An 18,923-nucleotide genomic window follows, 5' to 3' on the forward strand; every position below is an offset into this window, starting at 1 on the left:
CAGGTCAGTACCCATACATACATGCTAGCACCCATTTCCTCGCTCTACCCACTGAAAAGGACTAGAAGCAGTAAGAACTTAACACTGATGGGACGCCTGGGTGGCGCAGTCGGTTAGGCGTCCGACTTCAGCCAGATCACGATCTCGCAGTCCGTGAGTTCGAGCCCCGCGTCAGGCTCTGGGCTGATGGCTCGGAGCCTGGAGCCTGTTTCCGATTCTGTGTCTCCCTCTCTCTTTGCCCCTCCCCCGTTCATGCTCTGTCTCTCTCTTTCCCAAAAATAAATAAAAAACGTTGAAAAAAAAAAAAAAGAACTTAACGCTGATGAGCATGCCAGCACCCACATCTAGGTTTTCACTCTCCTGGGAAAAGTGCTTGATGCCTGTGGTATGAAAACAAATAAAAATGAAAGGCGGAGAGCATGTCAAAAGGGCACCGGGGCCAGCCTGAATGAGCTCCCATAGCCAAAGTTGGAATGTGAACAGCAAAATAATGATAGTATTGTATTGTAACCCGAATAATAAAATAAGCACCCATGATCCCTATTAATATAAACAACCAAATAAATAAATGAGGGAAAGGGACCACTCTTTCTTACAAAATTCCAATTAACAAAGAAGGATGGTAGGAACAGAAAATCGCCATTAGAACACGACAATAGTACTTGTTGAGGCAAGATCTCAATAAAATCCATGGGTGCTGGATGGTGCCCAGGTGGCTCAGTTGGTTAAGCATCCAACTCTTGATTTCGGCTCGGGTCATGATCTCACAGTTTCATGGGATGGGAGCCCCATGTCAGGCTCCACACTGTCTGCATGGAGCCTGCTTGGGATTCTCTCCCTCCTCTCTCTCTCTCTCTCTCTCTGTCTGCCCCTCCCCACCTCAAAATAAATAAATAAACATTTTTTAAAATGTTTAAATTTTGGGGGCGCCTGGGTGGCGCAGTCGGTTAAGCGTCCGACTTCAGCCAGGTCACGATCTCGCGGTCCGTGAGTTCGAGCCCCGCGTCAGGCTCTGGGCTGATGGCTCAGAGCCTGGAGCCTGTTTCCAGTTCTGTGTCTCCCTCTCTCTCTGCCCCTCCCCCGTTCATGCTCTGTCTCTCTCTGTCCCAAAAATAAATAAATGTTGAAAAAAAAATTAAAAAAAAAAAAGTTTAAATTTTTTTTTAATTTTATGATATTAAAATTATTGAGCAAAAATTTTAAGCAGAAATAAGATATTTGCATAAAATATCTTCTCCAAAATATGTATTGATTACAAAGGGGAAAAGAACTTTACAGTAGATAAACCCAGCAGATACCACCCTGACCAAGAGATCTATGTGATACATATTGATATCATGTGTCCCTGATACACACTGAGAAGGGCACATCAACTTTGGCACCCTTCCCAGTAATCATGAGAAAACATCAGACAAGCGCAAATTGAGGGACATTACACAAAATATCTGACCAGTACTTTCTGTAAGGGGTCAAGGTCATGAGAGACAAAGACTAAAGAAATGTCATATTTTGGGAGAGACGTGTGGGATCCTGGATTGGATCCTGGAACAAAGAATGGACATTAGTGAAAAAACTGATAAAATATAAAAATGGTCTGTAATGTAGTCAATAGCATTGTAGCACTGTTAATTCCTCAGTTTTGGTAATGTTTGTGCAAGATGTTAACACAAGGGAAAGCTGGATGAAGAGTATACAGGAACTCTACTATTTTTGTAACTCTGCTATAATCCAAAATATTTCAAAATTAAAACTTGAATTAAAACAGGATATAATAATAATAAACTTTCAAAATAGCACACAAAAAGAAGTTGAAGGTATTACATTTCATGATTTCTAAAAAGATACAAAATTTTTAAATTGTGGTTCCTGAACATTTTTATTTCTCCAGAATGAACTCTTCCCCAAATAAGTAAATAATTGCTGCCCATCATTATAAAGAGAAGCCCTGATTAAATCATGCTCCTGTTCAAAAATCTTCAGTGGCTTTCTATTGACTTTTCACTGCATTTGAATCTGTTTATGAAATAGCTCGTGTTCCTTTTGCGCCTCTTTTTCCCACTACTCTTTGCACCCTATACTCCTCCAAACCCACCTTGGGCTCTGTTTCCTTCCTTTATTCTGCCTTCCTAGAAATGCCTTTTGCCAGGACTCTACTTGTCCAGAGCCCACAAATGCTCCGCAGCATGAAGAAACCTCACTTTCCCTTGAACTCCCAGCAAATCTCCCTCATGATCCTTATCAATTTCCAGTACTGCCTGGTGCCTCTGCCTGGTGGCTAGAGTGCTTTCCTCCAAATTTTCTAATTTGCCCTTGGGGCCTGAGACCACATGGTGCTGTTTAGGCAGAGCACCTAGAGTTTAGACCAGGACCTACATACTCTCCAGTCCCCATTTTTCTCCTTTAAGGACATTTTCTATCCGCTTCACCAGCACGGTGTAGACCTGATGCCCAAAGAGTCTCCAGGACTCATGCTTACCAAATCATCGTGGGAGTTGACCAGTCCCCCTGGTCTATTTGGTGTTTATTTCAAGGAACTACATGAGATGGGACCCCTAGACTGGTGTGGCCATGCTGATTTGGGGTGACTCCAATTCTTTATGTGAACAGGAGCTCTGCCAAAAATATTTGCCCACAACCCTCATACCCTAGGAGTAGCTGTGTCAATTTCTATCTTGTATCATACATGCCTTGAAGGGTCCAAGCCATAATCATGTCTGCATTCCCTCCCCACAGTGGTGCCTAGCATAGTGCCTTTTACATAATAGATGCTCTATAAATATTTTTCAGAACAAATGCCTGAAGGAATGAGTAATGTGTCAGATGTACATGTTTCTTTTGGTCCAAGCCTCTAACTATGTTCTCCCTACACAAATTCCCAGATGTTCCTCATTCTTCTGAGTGGCAAAGAGGGATTTCCGTGTCCCCAAGCCCTCCAGTCACTGACCTGACCGTTGATGTGCTGGAAACTTATCAAGAAGGAACAAACACGGCTCCAGATTCTCTTGATAGTAAACTGCAAGTGAACTTCAACTCCAAGACATGTGAAAACAGCCAAGCGCGGGAATGATGGTTGAGTGGTTTCGAGTTAGGCAGCCCAGTAGTTTGGATTGAACAGTACTTCGGCTGCAACAAATTGTAGTGATAGAGCATATGTTTGTCGTGCTTTGCTTTTGATCTTCTGCTCCAACGTTGAGGATACTCTCCCAAGGGGGAAAGAAAAAAGGAATGAGAACAGGGTAGAAGAAAACTGACTTCACCCATCACTGAAATATGTCATACCTGAAGCACAACCACCTTGAGAGAAGAACATGGTGGTGCGTCTTCACAGTCACCTGATTAAGGGGCTTGGATTTGTTCCTGACTCAGAGGGAAACGCCACCACCAAGAAGCCCCCCCACAACACCTGCCCACTCACAGCCGAGCCCGGGCTCGGCCCCAGTGGACATATGAGGAAAGAGGACTGCCAGAGCCACCAAGAGGGCGGGAGGCTGGCTGTTGCCAGGTCCACCCATGTGGATCACAATGGCTGCATGAGGTCATGGAATGTTGAAGAGGTGACATTAAAGTGGCTCTTAAGTCACAAAGTCGCAGGAGGGTGGGCATCCTTTTGACAGGGCTCCCGGGAATAGAGCCATACCACTCTCCCTGATGATCTCAGCAATTAGCTGCTTCTCCCAGACAGAGTTGGGGTCAAATCCACGCATGTCCTCTTCCCACCAAAGCCCACTCTCTCCAGGCTTGCTGGGGAGGAAGAATAACTACAGCCCCCCTGGGATTTGTCTGTGTCAGGGCAGGGTGCACGAAGTTTGAGGCAGAAGTGAATGGACGGGTGTGCTTCTTAGGGAAGTGGCAGAAAGGTGACAAGAAGTGGACAGTGGCCCCCGAGAGGGCCCTGGCGCCATGGACAACGATGAACCTCTTGAGCCTGAGACAAAAGGTGAACAGGCATCCCATCTCTCACCACTCGGGCCCTTCTGGGCTATCTCAGTATAACACCCAGTGATCACAGGGACCCTGAAGCCCCCTTCCCTCCTCACCCGGGATCCTCTAGAATCGGGATGATGTGTTACGTCAACTTGGCCTCAGGGCCTCCCAAACAGGGAATGAGACAGTTGGAGACAATGCTCTGCTGGAATTGGCTCGTACTAGCTCTGGCCAACTTTAATTTCCGCTTTGTGAGCTGTCTGACGTCATGTTGGTAGTTTGAAATCAGCCATGCTGGGAATATTTACCCCACCTGAGTTGGCTAACTTTACAAATCAAGGATTTTTTTTTTTTTTTTTCCGGAAAGCCAGTTAAACACGTAATAGCATTCTACTGGTTGGATGGAATTCTAAAATTGTGTGACTAATGAGAATATTGAGACTCAGAAAGTCATAACTTTTTGATGGCTGCATTTGATGGCTAAGCTGCTGTATATCTTCTAACTGCTGGGCCACTATTACTTCCACCCCTTATCACACAGACCTTGTCTTACAGTCTCGGAAATAATTCCTGGAGCTTGGTGTACGGAGAAGGACTAAGAAAACATCTGCATGAACTTATTAGGAAGCCCGCCATCTGAGAACTTGGGTGGTTAAAACTGGGGACCCCTGCCACAAATGCTCAGTCCACCCAAAGAATAGATTGGCTACGTTTTGATGGGTTACCTGCTGGTAGAGCATGGCTCCCCCAAACACTGCATCCTGTGGATGTGGGAGGAGTAGCTCTAGACTCCTATGTGTGGCTTTCAGGAACTCATCCTAGTCCCAGATCAGTGGTCCAGCCGCAGAAAACTCAGGTCCAGCAAAGTATCGGGACTGCTATAAGGGAAGCTTAGGACACGTGTATTTAATCATAGCAATTAGTTTCAACCCCAGCAAGATTTTGCAAGCTCTTCCTTCTTTTTTGTTTTAATGTTTATTTATTTTTGAGAGAGAGTGCAAGCCAGGGAGGGGCAGAGAGAGGGCAACAGAGGATCCCAAGCAGGCTCTGCGCTGACAGTAGTGAACCAGATGCGGGACTCAAACTCATGAACCGTGAGATCATGACTTGAGCCGAAGTCAGACGCTTAACCGACTGAGCCACCGGGGCACCCCTGAGCTCTTCCTTCTTCATGATCCTAAAATAAATGTTGGATTGGAAGGAAGAGAAGCTAGGTCAAATTCTTAGGAATCAAGTTATCCTTCTTTCTCCTTGGGACTGCTTGTGTTCCCTTGCATTTTATGGATGTCCCAAGTCACCCGCTCTGCCCTGCCCCTCGCCTTCTGCAACATCGTTTGTGCCTGCCAATGAGGCAGCCTAGGCATCGGCACACATCCTCTCCCTGAAAGAGTAAAGCAGGCCCTGAACCCCACCCAAGCCAACAAGAAGGAAAATAGTGGCACAGAGCCAATCTCTGAGATGGGCCCAAAGCAGGGAATGAGCAGGGAGTCTGCAGAGGACATGAGGGGGTGTTTAGCACAAGAAAGACTCTACAGAGGATCAGGCGCTGGCCCTGCATCCGAGAGGGAGGGCTTGTAGAATGGAGTCCCTGACGGGACTGAATGCACACTGCAGGTCCTTGGCTGGTGGGGGGAGGTCCTCCAGGACCTAGCTGGCAAAGGAAGGGGGTGGGGGTGGGGGGAGAAGCCACAGGTAGACTTCACCTGAGAGGCCCTCAGGTTTTATTTCCAGAATCAAGGAGATGAGTTTTCTTCTAGATGAACCTGAATCTGAGCCAGCAGCACGGAACAGTGACGAGACCTTCTACTGTGAGGCTGAGGCCTCTGTGGCTGTAGAAAAAGAGAAGCCAGGCGGGGAGAGCTCAGAAACAGACCTGGAGATCGAAGGTGACCGTGGGCGCTTAGTGGACAGGGTGGGGGTGCGCCTCCTTCCTCAGAAGCTGGAGACCTCAGCTCTCCCGGGTCGGCCGTGGCTCTGCCCAGTGGGCCACCCCACAGAAGGAACGTGACAGCAACCTCTGGGGCAGTCCTATGCCACGTCCTCTTCGAGGCTGGCCTGGTGGCAGCAGCTGCCCCGTGCTCGTGGCCTACCTGCTGAGCACAGTGGTCACATCAGCTTGTTGAAAGCGGAACCAGTACTTACACAGGGATTTCGGGTTTTCTAAATGTTTCCACGTGTGGCATCTTATGTCCTCTTTGCAATAATCCCAGGAGGTTGTCATCATTACCCACCTTTTAAAGAGGAGGAGACTGAGGCTTAAGGAGATTGTGTGAGTTGCCCAAGGCCACAGAGAGCTGCCAATGTTTGCTGATCCCCTGTTCACGCTGCTCTGCTGATCTGCCTTCGTGCTCGGTGTTGTGGGGGCCGCTGGACCGTCTGTGGCCCCTCTTGCAACCCGGTGACTTTTCTCTTTACTCACATTAGAGTTCTTGGTTCCCCTACTTGAGAGTTTGCTCTGGACAAAGCCAAGTGTGCCCTGTGGGGGTGGGGAGGAAGAGGGCCAGCTGAGCTGCAGCAAAGACTCTGTTATTGCAAACAATGCCTCCACCCTCTTCGCCCTCTCCGTTTCCCCAGGGAGGGAAGTGCCAAGAACACCTGTGAAGCAAGGTGAGCACATGGCTCGCCCCACCTGAAAAGCCAGCCCGGAACTTCCAGGCTGAGGCTAGCCCACTGCCTTCGTCTCCTGTGTTCTGGCGGCTGGGTCAGTCCGTTCATAAACCTCCCTACCGTGGCCAGCGTACAACTTCCCCTCCCCATATGCCTCCTCCCTGCCCCCACCCTCATCTCGTTGCTTTTTCCGACTTCTTTTCCACGTCCAGGCTGCCGCTAGTGTGCTGATGTTGGTTTCAACCCAGACCTTTACCTGGTTGGGGGGGGGGGGGGGGTGGCAGATAGAAACTGGATGTTTTGTCCCAGACTCCTGCTTCTGTCGCGTCTTCCCCCCACCCCCCCAGCTCCCCACAAGAGATAACACAGTTGCCAGCTGCCTCTAAAATATAACCATAGTGACTACAGCTAGAAAGGGTCAGCAGAGTGAAACAGAGCAGAATTAGTGTCGAGGACAAAGGTGGGGGTTACCTACCGCCTGCCTTGGCAAAGAAGAATCTCTACCGGCAGCTAGGCTGTGCTGGGGCAGAAACTCAGGGCCCAGCTGCTCCAGCAGCTGGTGCCCCCTGGTGCCGAGGAGCTGGGAATGGGGCCGGAGGGCTTCTCTGAGCTGGCCTGAGACATGAGCCCCCCGCAGAACAGCAAGCTGGCAGTGAGGCTACAGAAGAGGGAGAGAAGGCAGAAGTTGGGCACCTGCCACGTGCAGTTTTGCTTATGCGACAGCGGTCCTCACTCGGAGGCGATTTTGCACCCCAGGTGACATTTGGCAACCCCCGGGGGGGGGGGGGAGGGGATGCTACTGGCATCTCACTGGCAGAGGCCAGGAATCCTGCTAAATATCTTTCACCGCTCAAGACAGCCCCTTGCGACAGAGAATGACCCAACTCAAAATGTCAGCAGCGCCGAGCTTGAAAGAGCCTACCCTACAACCATCCCAAAGAGAAGGCCAGTTAGAAGCTGTGCCTGCAGAGTGAGCCTCCTCGTAAAGTTGTCTGTTCACCAACAAAGCTCACGTTGTCTGCCTCGTAAAATGTCCGAGGTGGGTTGGCTAAAGGCCCTGGCATCCAAAGGGATCACAGATGCACGCTTAGACCCCAGCTAGCCACGGGAGGCCCAGCTGTTGAAGGGACCCACTTAATGAGGACACAGCTGTGAGGGCATATGGAATCCAGGGAGGGCCATTGACCACGAGCCAGGCCCATCTAAAGTCCAAGGAACAAAGGCCCCAAGAGCTTGGAACGGAGAGATAAAGTCCCCAATTGTGGTAGCTGGTGTTAGCACCGATGAGCTGTGTGTGATTTGCGGCTAGATTTGTCACTGGCAAAGTAGACACAATAGTCCTTTTTGTCAGGAAAAACGACATACAAGTCTTTGAAAGAGGAGTATCAATTCAAATACAAGTTTGTTTGTTTCCACGTGATTTGGGGAGGTCTCTCCATCTTGCAGTGATTTGCCACCTTGAGAAACCCACTCAGTCCCACTTGGGGTTTTGAAAGTTGGAACCTCTCTAAATCTTTAGTAAGGCTCTATTTGTGGCTCTCAGTTCAGTAGTGGTAGTGAAACTGAAACAAATAGAGGTTCCTTCAGCCATCACAAATCAGCTTTTGGTTTGGCCTTTCAGAGCCATCCCAAGGTGGACAAGAGAGCTGGCCTTTATGCATCCTTGATAATCAGTCCTGGATGTGGGCAACACGGGAAGGTGTGGGCACGCCGCTCCCTCTCCTGGGAAGGCTTGGGGCCTAAAACCAGGGGCCTTATCTCTTACTCGGAGGGAGATTTGGGGCTTTCTGGAGTTTGGGTCTCCCTCTCCCGCCTCTGGCCGTCTTCCGATTAGAGCTGCCCTCCACCACACACACCCACAGGGACATCCTCAGGCAGAGGGGACACCGGGCAGAAGCACACTCGGCCCAGAGTTAGAGGAGAAATGAGGCAAAGGTGGAAGAAAAACCCCACTTTCTCCATTTTTTTGTGTAGATACGGAGAAACTTTTCACCACCGGACAAAGGGAGCTGTACCTGGAGGCCTGCAAACTGGTGGGTGTAGTGCCCGTCTCCTACTTTATCCGGAACATGGAGGAGTCCTACGTGAACCTCAACCACCATGGGCTGGGACCCAGTGGTACCAAGGCTATTGCCATAGCCCTGGTGGTGAGCATGCTAATGGGGGCCCTTGATGATGGGTAGAGGTGGGGGTTGACAGAGTAGTGGGCTCAAGACTCAGAGAGACCCCCCATGGGATCCTAAATTGCAAGCTTTATGCCCGCCCTGCCCTAGGCTCTGCTTGACTGCCAGTCGATTTACGTAATAGGCATGGATGCCCCCACTGGCTCCTGGGAAGGGGGTTGCTAGGGACCTTGGCTTTGGAAGTCTATGCTCTTTCTGATTCAGGAAGTAAAGGCAGCAGCCACAGGTAAGTGGCTCGGCTTGTCACTAATGCTGGTGCATGATACAAAATGCCAGCCTGGATCTCAATTCCAAAGCTCACCTTTGCTATAAAGGTGTTCACTACTGAGCTGTTCTATCCAAAGTTTGCCTTTTGCAATGTTGCAATTCTTTTTTTTTTTTTTTTTAATAGTGCAGCCACTTTCTTGTTTTGTTTGCTTGTTTAATGTTTATTTATTTTTGAGACAGAGAGAGACAGAGCATGAACGGGGGAGGGTCAGAGAGAGAGGGAGACACAGAATCGGAAGCAGGCTCCAGGCTCTGAGCCATCAGCCCAGAGCCCGACGCGGGGCTCGAACTCACAGACCGCGGGATCATGACCTGAGCTGAAGTCGGACGCCTAACCGACTGAGCCACCCAGGCGCCCCATTTTGCAATGTTGCAATTCTTAAAAGATCACACTGTAGAATAATTCATGTTTTCCCATAGGAATAATGTCCTCTCTCTCTCTCTCTCTCTCTCTCTCTCTCTCTCTCTCAGCCTGGCATGAGCAACCAAGGACTTGACCTTGAATTCATCATAGCCTTATATAATTATAATTGATTATATACAAACCAGCTTCCATCCCAGAAAAACAGATCATGTAACAACTGTGTGTCAGCACAACACTGTTTGTTCATTTAGGACGGTAAAGAGAAAGTTTGATTTAAAAAAAAAAAAGCACTCATTCATTTTGGGAAATATCATAGCATTTGCATTTGGCATATGCCCATTAAGAGTCCACATGAAATGTGAGATTGTGCTGCTTTCTGGAGGAGGGAGGAAAGAGGGGAAGAGCACAGAAAGAACAAAGGCATCTTGAAATTTATTGAGTGTTGAAAGACTGATTAATGAGGTGTTAGGAATGCACCATTACGGCATGAGTTTCATGAAAAAAAACGGATAATGCAATTCTCTCGGGACTTGGGCTGCTTGCCTCTTAGTGACAACAGTTTCTGTTTGGGGGGAGTTTCTTTTTCCCTGATTCTCTGTGTCACTAATTTGACAATTAATCACTGTGACATGCTGGGGGACTGAACTGCTATTTATCTTTTTGTACTGTTTAACTTTGCACGTGTTGTGTTTCCCTGGCTTGGCTTAAAAGCACGCTGATGGTAGTGCTCATATCTCATGCTTCCCGTCCATCTCTCACCTGCCTGCCTCGACGCCTTCGTGCTTGACGGGGTGCAGGGATGTCCTCTGCTCATCCTTGTTTCTCCAGAAACTGGCACAAAGAGTAACCAGTGGCCACTGGCCTGTGTGACGTGAATGTGGACAGGCCTGGTCCGGGCTCTGCCCGCTGCCCCACACACTGCGCTAGTCCCCAGGGTGACTATGCAGCTGGTTGTCCGGCCCCCCGATGCTGGGCACTAACTGACACCTGGCCCCCTGAGCCTTGACCCTTGCCTCTGCACACAATGGAATTTTGCCCACCTCGGAGAGCTGAGGCCAGAAGGCACTTGGTGAAGGCCCTGGGTGGACTGTTAGGCACTGTGTTATCCGAGCTGTCACATTTGCCCTTTGCGGGGGGGCTAGGACTCCTTCCCGGTGGCTGCCTCTCCCGCTGCTTGGTGCACTTTGAGAATACCCAAATCCAAAGATGTGTCTATTCTTCATACCTTTCTGCACCGGAACTGAGGTGGGGAAGGGAAGAATAACAGTCCTGACTAGAGCTGACCCCGGGCCCTCATGCTGCACGTCGCTTCCTCTCACCTTGCTGCCTGTCGGAGTGCTGACTAGCTTGGATATGGATACTTAAGACTGAAATCCAGGTCCTTCCAAACAGCCTTGGGACAACGTCCTGACTGAAAGTACCAGATAAGCCAGAGCCTAAACTAGAAGAAAGACCTGTGAAAGAAACAGGCACAGTAAATGCCTTATGTTTAAATACCTTTATTAAAGGCATCAACTTCTCCTTAATGTCAGAGTAGGTCACAGCTTCTCTCCTCCCTGAGAAAGAGCTACAGTCTGTTTAGCTCATCCCTGTGCCCCACACGTTTTAGGGATTTCATTGGTTTTTTTACTTAAAAATTTTTTTTTAAATCTTTATTATCTTTGAGAGAGAGCCAGAGTACCAGCGGGGGAGGGGCAGAGAGAGAGGGAGACACAGAATCCGAAGCAGCCTCCAGCCTCCACACTGTCAGCCCAGAGCCCAATGTGGGGCTCAAACTCATGAACCCTGAGATCATGACCTGAGCTGAAGTTGGAGGCTTGACTGACTGAGCCACCCGGGCGCCCCAGGATTTCATCGTTTTAATGTCCCCTTTCGAAATTCCCCTGCAGAGCCCCCTTTGGTGGAGGTGCCCAGAATAAGCATATTGTGCTAGCAAAACTCGGCGGGATGGATCATCCCTGTGCTTTCTCCAGAATTGCTAGCCTGCCTCTCCCTACCCTCTGAAAAGGCTGGGACGGTCAAGAGAGAGGACGGGTTCTGGGAAAGGGCAGGGAACTGACTAGGTCGCCGACTACCTCTGTCTTTCTCCCCCTCCTCTTGTGGCGGCTGAAGTCCAACACGAGTGTTGTCACCCTGGAGCTGGCAGACAACTGTATCATGGAAGAGGGCACCTTGAGCCTGGTGCAGATGCTGCAAGAGAACTACTACCTGCAAGACTTGGTACTGTGCTCTGCTCTGCCGATCCCTACCACCTGGGCTCACGGAACACACCCGACACGGGCCATAGGCCCCTGCCCAAGTCCTGGCCAGCCTCCGGCTTTCTGCAGCCTGGAGGCCCTCTCCTCCAGATGTGACTCCTCAGAGGAGGGCCACACATCCGAGGCTGGCCGCGGGGAGGGTTGGGAGGGGAGCTGTGTTCCCTGTGGTCCCAGGAACTCTAAGAAACCAATTCTGTCTGCACCTTATAAGCCCTTATTTCTGCAGAGTCACTCTAAAGTGAACCTAAAATAAAGACACGAAATACTCTCATCAAACACAATGTGCCTGGAGATAGATGATGGTGATAGTTGCAAACCAGGTGAATACACCTGAGACCACGGAGCTATACCCTTAAAAACGGCTAAGATGGTAAATGTTGTGTTATATCTATTTTTACCACACACAAAAAAAAAAAGGAAAAAGAGAGGGGAGAAACAATTATGATAATAATGGCTGGTTTATATGAACGTCCCTCCCACTCGCCTGAAAGGAATGTGTCCATTTGTATCCCTGCGTGTCCCCAGCAGATTCATTCATGCTTCACCAATCAATGAATGGAACTTACAACGATGAATTACTCGAAGCTAATTTTTCAATTGCTTTACGCCAAACTGTCTAAACAAAGCTCTCTTGGATTTCAAAAAAGAAATGTACAGTGTGCTTATCTAAGGTGCTAGAGCTGAACTGGAGAGGTGGGGAGTCACCAAAGCCAACTTCAGAAAAACTGAGACCAGTGGGAGGGGCCCCCCAGCCAGGCATTAGGAGGGCTGAGTTCCCATGGTCCTCTGCTCCTTTGCTCTTCCCAATCCATCCTGCCCCTCCTCTCCTGCCCCTCTCCCCACCCAGCCCTACTCCCTGGTGCAGGCCTCAAGTAGGGCTCACATTGGCACCATTCGTTAGTAAGGGCCCTTGGGTGGGATGTTTACACACATGAATGTGTTCTTGCCTTTTAGAATGTTTCCAACAATGATCTTGGCTTGAAGGGGGCCAGCACCATCTCAGAATTTCTTCAGAGAAATACCTCTTCGCTCTTGAACCTCCAGCTTTCAGGTGAGCCCACGGAAGAGGTGGGAGAGGGACAAGGGGATGAAAAGAAGAGAAGGGGAAGGCCAGGGAGAATCCAGGGTCTAAGTGAGCCAGACCAGGCCCCTCCGAGTTCTGAGATCAGCAAACTGTGTCCACACCCGCTAAACCCCTCCAGTCATCCTTTCCCCCTTCCCACGGCCACACTGGCTTGCTGGCTTTCCCAAACAAGAAACTTCTGATTCACTCAGCAGCATGCCTGCCTCTGCTTGAAAGTCTCTACCCCAGATAACCGCATGGCTCACTCTGTTGCTTTAGCCGTGCTCCTGCTCAAATGCCATCTCCTGAGGGGGGCTTCCCTCCCCTCCCCTCCATCACCATCGCTATCCTGTTTCCGTTACTTGTTTTTTCTTAACAGCATTTATTGCCCCCTGGCCCCTTATTGTACGCTCACTTTTTAATTAGTCTGTTATCTGTCTCTCTCACAGAAAAAAAAAAAGTCACTTGAGAACCCAGGTTTGTGGTTTGAGTTTATACTGTCTTCAGGGTCCTGGAACCCCTAAGACATTAACCTAAGTCGTCCTATACTGGTAATACCCTGGGGCATGCAACAGACACAAACAGAAAACCTCATTGGAAGAATGACCCTTGACCCAGGCTGCAGGCTGCTTGGGATTCCCACAGATAAAGCTCCAATGAAGATGGGCTCAGAGTCCAAAATTGCAAAACAAGGACACAAAACACCATGAGAGCAGTCAGATTCTAACAAGCAGCAGCATCAGACCCTCAAGGACTACAGAAAATAGAATTATCAGAAATAAACTGTACATTTGGTGACCATATAATTTATCTTCCAACTGCATAGAAGCACTATTAATTAACTAAAACTGCAAGCAAACAGATATCTTGACCCCAACGGTAAACTATGTTTAATATGATTAAGAACATAAAAATAAAAACACACAAGAACAAAACGCTATTTTTTAAAAGACCTCCCCAAAATAGAATTTCTGGAAATGGAAAGTATATAATCCTTCAAACTAGAGACTCAATGGATACGTTTAACAGCAAATTAGAATCAGGTGAATAGGGGCACCTGGGTGGCGCAGTCGGTTAAGCGTCCGACTTCAGCCAGGTCACGATCTCACAGTCCGTGAGTTCGAGCCCCGCGTCGGGCTCTGGGCTGATGGCTCAGAGCCTGGAGCCTGTTTCTGATTCTGTGTCTCCCTCTCTCTCTGCCCCTCCCTCGTTCATGCTCTGTCTCTCTCTGTCCCAAAAATAAATAAACGTTGAAAAAAAATTTTTTTTAAAAGAATCAGGTGAATAAAATTAATGACCTTGAAAATCCTTTGCAGTACAGAAAGCTAAAGATAGGGGGTGCCTGGGTGGCTCAGTCGGTCAAGTGACTTCGGCTCAGGTGATGATCTCTCAGCTCGAGTTCAAGCCCCGAGTCGGGCTCTGTGCTGACAGCTCAGAGCCTGGAGCCTGCTTCGTATTCTGTGTCTCCCTCTCTCTCTGCCCCTAACCCACTCGCATTCTGTCTCTTGTCTCTCTCAAAAATAAATAAACGTCAAAAAAAATTTTTTTAAGATATAGAGGACATACAAGATTAAAAAATATATAAAAGGATGAGGGACTCCTGGCTGGCTCAGATGGTAGACCATGTGACTCTTGATCTTGGGGTGGTGACTTTGAGCCCCACATTGGATGCAGATATTACTTAAAAATAAAATCTTTTAAAAAGTATATTAAAAGATTTTATTTTTAAGTAATCTCTGCATCTATCTATATCTATATATAGATATATATAGATCTCTCTCTCTCTCTCTCTCTATATATATATAGAGAGAGAGAGAGAGAGAGAGAGAGACCCAACAGAGCTCATTGGAGTTCCAGAAGAAGAGAATGGATGAGCAGTGATATCTAAGCAAACAATAGCTGAGATGTCCTGAATTGCTGAATTCTCAGATGCAGGAATCCTAGTGAGTCCTTCATAAGGTAAATAAAAAGAAGTCCACCCCTGAATATATCATAGAAAAAACATCTAAAATAAAAAGATCTTAAAAGTATCCAGAGAGAAAATGCAAAAATAGAGTTTGTGTAATTTTTAATATAAATATTATGACATATCAGGTTCTCTTCTCCAATTTCCTCTTTTTCACTCTAAATATATCTTCTATTTCTATAACATAGCAAATAGATTTATCTCATTCTCTGGAACAGCTGGATAGTATTCCATGGGATGGATATAGCATAGTTTATCTAACCTCTCTCCATTTGTGTGTGTATGGAAGGGGCACATTTCCAGTTTTTCAATCTTTCAAATAATTTTTAAACAACTTTCTTGCACATGCAACTTTTGGACATATGTTCTAGTATTTCTAGATAGACACCCAAGAGCAAAATTACGGAATATAAAAAGATACACCTATTTTTCTGAAGTTGAAAAAGAATTTCCAAATCTCCCCTCAAGAAGACCGTGCCAGGGGCGCCTAGCTGCCTTAGTCAGTAGAGTGTGTGACTCTTGATCTCAGGGTTGTGAGTTTGAGCCCCACGTTGGGTGTAGAGATAACTTTTAAAAACGGCCTAGGGGTGCCTGGGTGGCTCAGTCAGTTACGCATCTGACTCTTGATTTCGGCTCAGGTCATGATCTCGTGTTTCGTGGGATGGAGCCCAGCATGAGGCTCTGTGCTGATAGCAAGGAGCCTGCTTGGGAGACTCTCTCCCTTTCTCTCTCTCTCTCTGCCCCTCCCCCGCTCACCCTTTTTCTCAAAATAAATAAACATTTGAAAAAAAAAAAAAAAAAAGAAGATGGTACCAGGTTACAGTTCTACAATGAACTGTTTTCTGTTTCCCTGTACTACGTCCATTTTGGCTATCAGCAAGTTATCTGTGAATCAGAATGATTAAATGTGTGGATGTTGAGGTCAGCGCTTGGGTCCAAATTTCAAGCACTGGGTTTACCTCTGTTTCTTCAAGTCTTTTTTTATCTTCCTCAATAAAGTCCTATGCTTTTATTCCATTAGAAATCCTGCACATTTCGTATCAGGCCCAAGTGTTTTATCATTTTATTCCTGTGTGAACAGAATGTTTTTTCTATCATATATTCTAAGTGGTTATTACTGATATGTCTGGCAGCTATTAATTTCTGTACATTGATCCTATGTCCAGTGACTTTATTGAATTATCTTATTAGTTCTAACATTCTGTCAGTTAATTTTCTTGGATTATTTAGGCAGGCGATCATGTCTGTAAATTATGGGAGTTTTGTCTCTTCTTTCCAATAGCTGCAGCTCCTAATGATTTTTCTAGTCGCATTGGCTAACACCTCTAGTATAACATTAAATAATACAGAAAGCTCTGTAAAAATACAAATTACCCAGCCCTATCCCAGACTGCTGAATCAGAATCTTAAAAAGGAGGGGTTTGGGAATCTGTATTTTATCAGACTTCCCAAATGACTCTGTTACTGCCAGCTCCGTACTATTTGTAACCACTGATGTAGACACAACAATTTGAATAGCTAATAACCTAATTTTACACATTGACTAGCTTATCGTCTCGTTTTATTGCACGGGTACAAACGCAACCAAGAAGCATTTGTGTCTAGGTGGACTCATTCATTCATTCAGGAAACATTTACTGAGCACCTATCATGTGCCAGGCACTATTTAGGTGCTAGAGATACAAAGATTATTAAGGGTTTAAAGAAGAAATTTGGGGATAAGTCTCTATATCATTTATTTCCCAGAAATCGCATATATTTTCCAGAAATCTTTTAAACTATTCAGCAGGGCTGGGGTGAGAGTAAGATGAGGAAGGCACACACCTCGATCACAGAACTCAAGGGGCTCAAAAAAGTCAGTAACTAAGTAAATGATATCCTGTTGCAATATTTGTCAAAGTCAAAAATAATGCGAAAAATGCCTGTGGTGAACAAAATATCCACACTTTAAATATAAAATAGGATCCAACAGGGACAGGTTATTGGTGAGGTGAGTGAGGCCTGACCATTCAAGTACAGGGTCAGATCCTGCCTTTATTTAAAATTTAAAAATTTTGAGGGGCGCCTGGGTGGCTCAGTCAGTTAAGCATCTGACTCTTGATTTCACCTCAGGTCATGATCTCACGGTTAGTGGCTTTGAGCCCCCACGTTGGCGGTCTCTGTGCTGGTAGCTCAGAGCCTGCGTGGGATTCTTTCTCTCCCTTTCTCTCTGCCCCTCCCCTGGTCACACACACACTCTCTCTCAAGATAAATAAGTGAACATTAAAAAAAATACAATTTTGTTCATCATAAATGTCTTGCATTAGTTTTGACTTCTACAAATATTAAGACGTTACTCCCTGTGGTTACGAAGCTTCGATTTTGCACACAGAGGGAGTGCCTCACTTGTGCCTCTCTGGTCATGGCCCTGCCACTGGATTCGTATTTTTAATAATGTTACGGAATTTAGGCGCTAAGCTAGGGGTTGATGCTACCAGTGGGGGCACAGGGCATGCTGTACTGACTTCTGGAACTCCCCGAGCTATCATGGCAGAGAAAGGAAGGGATGTTAAAGGGGATGGCAAATAGTTGCCCTCTTTTCTCTTGTTTTCTTCCGTGTCCATATATTTGCTTTAAGCACTTGCCACCTTTCCTGTGGCTGATGGTTGCAAAGGGGAGAGACTGGCAGGGCTAGAATGCAGGAGGGTGAGGGAGCCCTAGTCTGGACAGCATTGCAAACACCCACCTTCACTACAGGAAATAACTTCAAGGACGAATCCGCAGAGCTGTTCTGCCAAGCCTTCTCGGTAAGTAACAAGGGGGCGGGGGCAACCCAGCCCTGTGGGGGATGGCCCTGGGAGATGTGGGGGATCTGGAGGGTGTATAGAGAAGTGAGGTCACTTGAATGTTTAGGGAGCTGGTGAGTGGCTGAACTCTGCCGATCCTGACCAAAGCGCAGCAGAGGGAGGGCTGTTTGGATGGGACTAGACCCTCCTAGCAGTCACAGACAGTTAAACAAAAAAATGCACAAGAAGTCATCTTCAGTCTAAAAACTCTAGTCCACCCGATTTTTGGTGTGTGGGAGCCCTCCATCACACCGCCCTGAGATAAGAGAGGTATTTGCGGTCACATAAAGGACAAAAATCACCTCTCTCTGCACCGTTTCTCTCTCCAGGCCAATTACCGAATTAAGACACTGGATCTCAGCCACAACGAGTTCTCTGATAAGGGAGGAGAACACTTGGGGCAGATGCTGGGTGAGTCCCCCACGGGGGCAAGGGGCCAGCCTAGGAGAGGGCACTCGGCAGACAGTCACCTGTCAGAGCTGCATCTCCTGGTTTTTATTGTTATTGAACGTTCTGGTTATAAAAAGTGATGTAAACCACACCCCAAATACATTTAAAGTGGAGCAAGCACCTAGATGCGGAAAGTAAAACTTTAAAATGATTAGAAAAACAGGGGTGCCTGGGTGGCTCAGTTGTGGCTCAGGTTATGATCTCACAGTTGATGAGTGTGAGCGCCGCGTCAGGCTCACTGCTGTCCCACATCAGATCCTCTGTCCCCCTCTCGTCCTGCCCCTTTGCCACTCATGCTCTCTCTCAAATAACTAAACAAATAAAACATTTTTTAAAAACTATAAAATGACTAGAAAAACATAACTTGCTGACCTCAAGGAAGCAAAGGATTATTAAATATGCACAGTGGGCATAAACCGTAACAAAAATGATTCATTTACTTGACAATAAGTTTAAAACTTATTTATGATAAAAGATTGGGCCATATTAAAAGATAAGCGACAGAAAATAGATACTTGCAGTATTTGTATAACATAAAAATTTTGTCTTCAGAATATTGATAAAAGATTCTACGGATCCATAACAATGATAAATACTCCCAATAAAACAATGGTCAAGGCCTATGGACAGTGAAAACAGAAAGCCAAATTCCTAAGCTCTTTAGTAATTAGAGGAATGCAAAACAAACAAAAAGATTCCCCTTGTCATCTACCGAAGCTGCAGAAATTTCAAGTGAGAGAACATCCAGTGAAGTAAACACAAGGGAGAAATAAGAACTCTCTGAAGCTGCTAGGTAAAGGCACTTTGGAGATTAGTTTGACAGTATTTAGTGAAATTAAAAATGTATTCTTTGATCTAGCAATTCACCTGTGCATGTCTCGGAGAAGCTCTCACACGTATGCAGAGAGAGATGTCCGAGGAGGTTCACTGCAGATTTGTTATAAAATTTTAAAAAAGAAAGAAAGAAAAAAAGAAAGAGAAAGAAAGAAAGAAAGAAAGAAAGAAAGAAAGAAAGA

The 18,923-nt window shown here is 46.8% G+C and overlaps 2 protein-coding genes across 12 annotated transcripts in view; one reads left to right on the forward strand and one right to left on the reverse strand.

The window, feature by feature from the left end:
• The window catches only part of ANGEL1 (angel homolog 1), a 45,619-nt gene extending 42,225 nt beyond the window's left edge, over nucleotides 1-3,394 (reverse strand). For both annotated transcript variants that reach the window (XR_005791065.1, XM_040477792.1), the window contains exons 1-2: nucleotides 3,280-3,394; nucleotides 2,945-3,123 (exon numbers count right to left, since the gene is read on the reverse strand). The gene's annotated coding sequence lies outside the window, so the exon portion shown is untranslated. The remainder of the gene's footprint in view (nucleotides 1-2,944; nucleotides 3,124-3,279) is intronic.
• LRRC74A (leucine rich repeat containing 74A) overlaps nucleotides 1-18,923 on the forward strand; it is a 47,566-nt gene that overhangs the window by 10,935 nt on the left and 17,708 nt on the right. For 4 of the 10 annotated variants that reach the window (XM_040477804.1, XM_040477805.1, XM_040477808.1 and 1 more), the window contains exons 2-7: nucleotides 5,682-5,810; nucleotides 8,506-8,678; nucleotides 11,458-11,565; nucleotides 12,558-12,654; nucleotides 17,369-17,418; nucleotides 17,787-17,868. In XM_040477804.1, coding sequence (XP_040333738.1) covers nucleotides 5,682-5,810; nucleotides 8,506-8,678; nucleotides 11,458-11,565; nucleotides 12,558-12,654; nucleotides 17,369-17,418; nucleotides 17,787-17,868 — 639 coding nt within the window. Of the gene's footprint in view, nucleotides 1-3,560; nucleotides 3,938-5,023; nucleotides 5,139-5,681; nucleotides 5,811-6,818; nucleotides 7,571-8,505; nucleotides 8,679-11,457; nucleotides 11,566-12,557; nucleotides 12,655-17,368; nucleotides 17,419-17,786; nucleotides 17,869-18,923 lie in introns of those variants that run through there. The other 6 variants (XM_040477806.1, XM_040477807.1, XM_040477811.1 and 3 more) reach the window with 6 other exon arrangements.

Source organism: Herpailurus yagouaroundi, unplaced genomic scaffold (assembly GCF_014898765.1).
Source record: "Herpailurus yagouaroundi ecotype Mexico unplaced genomic scaffold, PumYag 141, whole genome shotgun sequence".
NCBI lineage: Eukaryota > Metazoa > Chordata > Mammalia > Carnivora > Felidae > Herpailurus > Herpailurus yagouaroundi.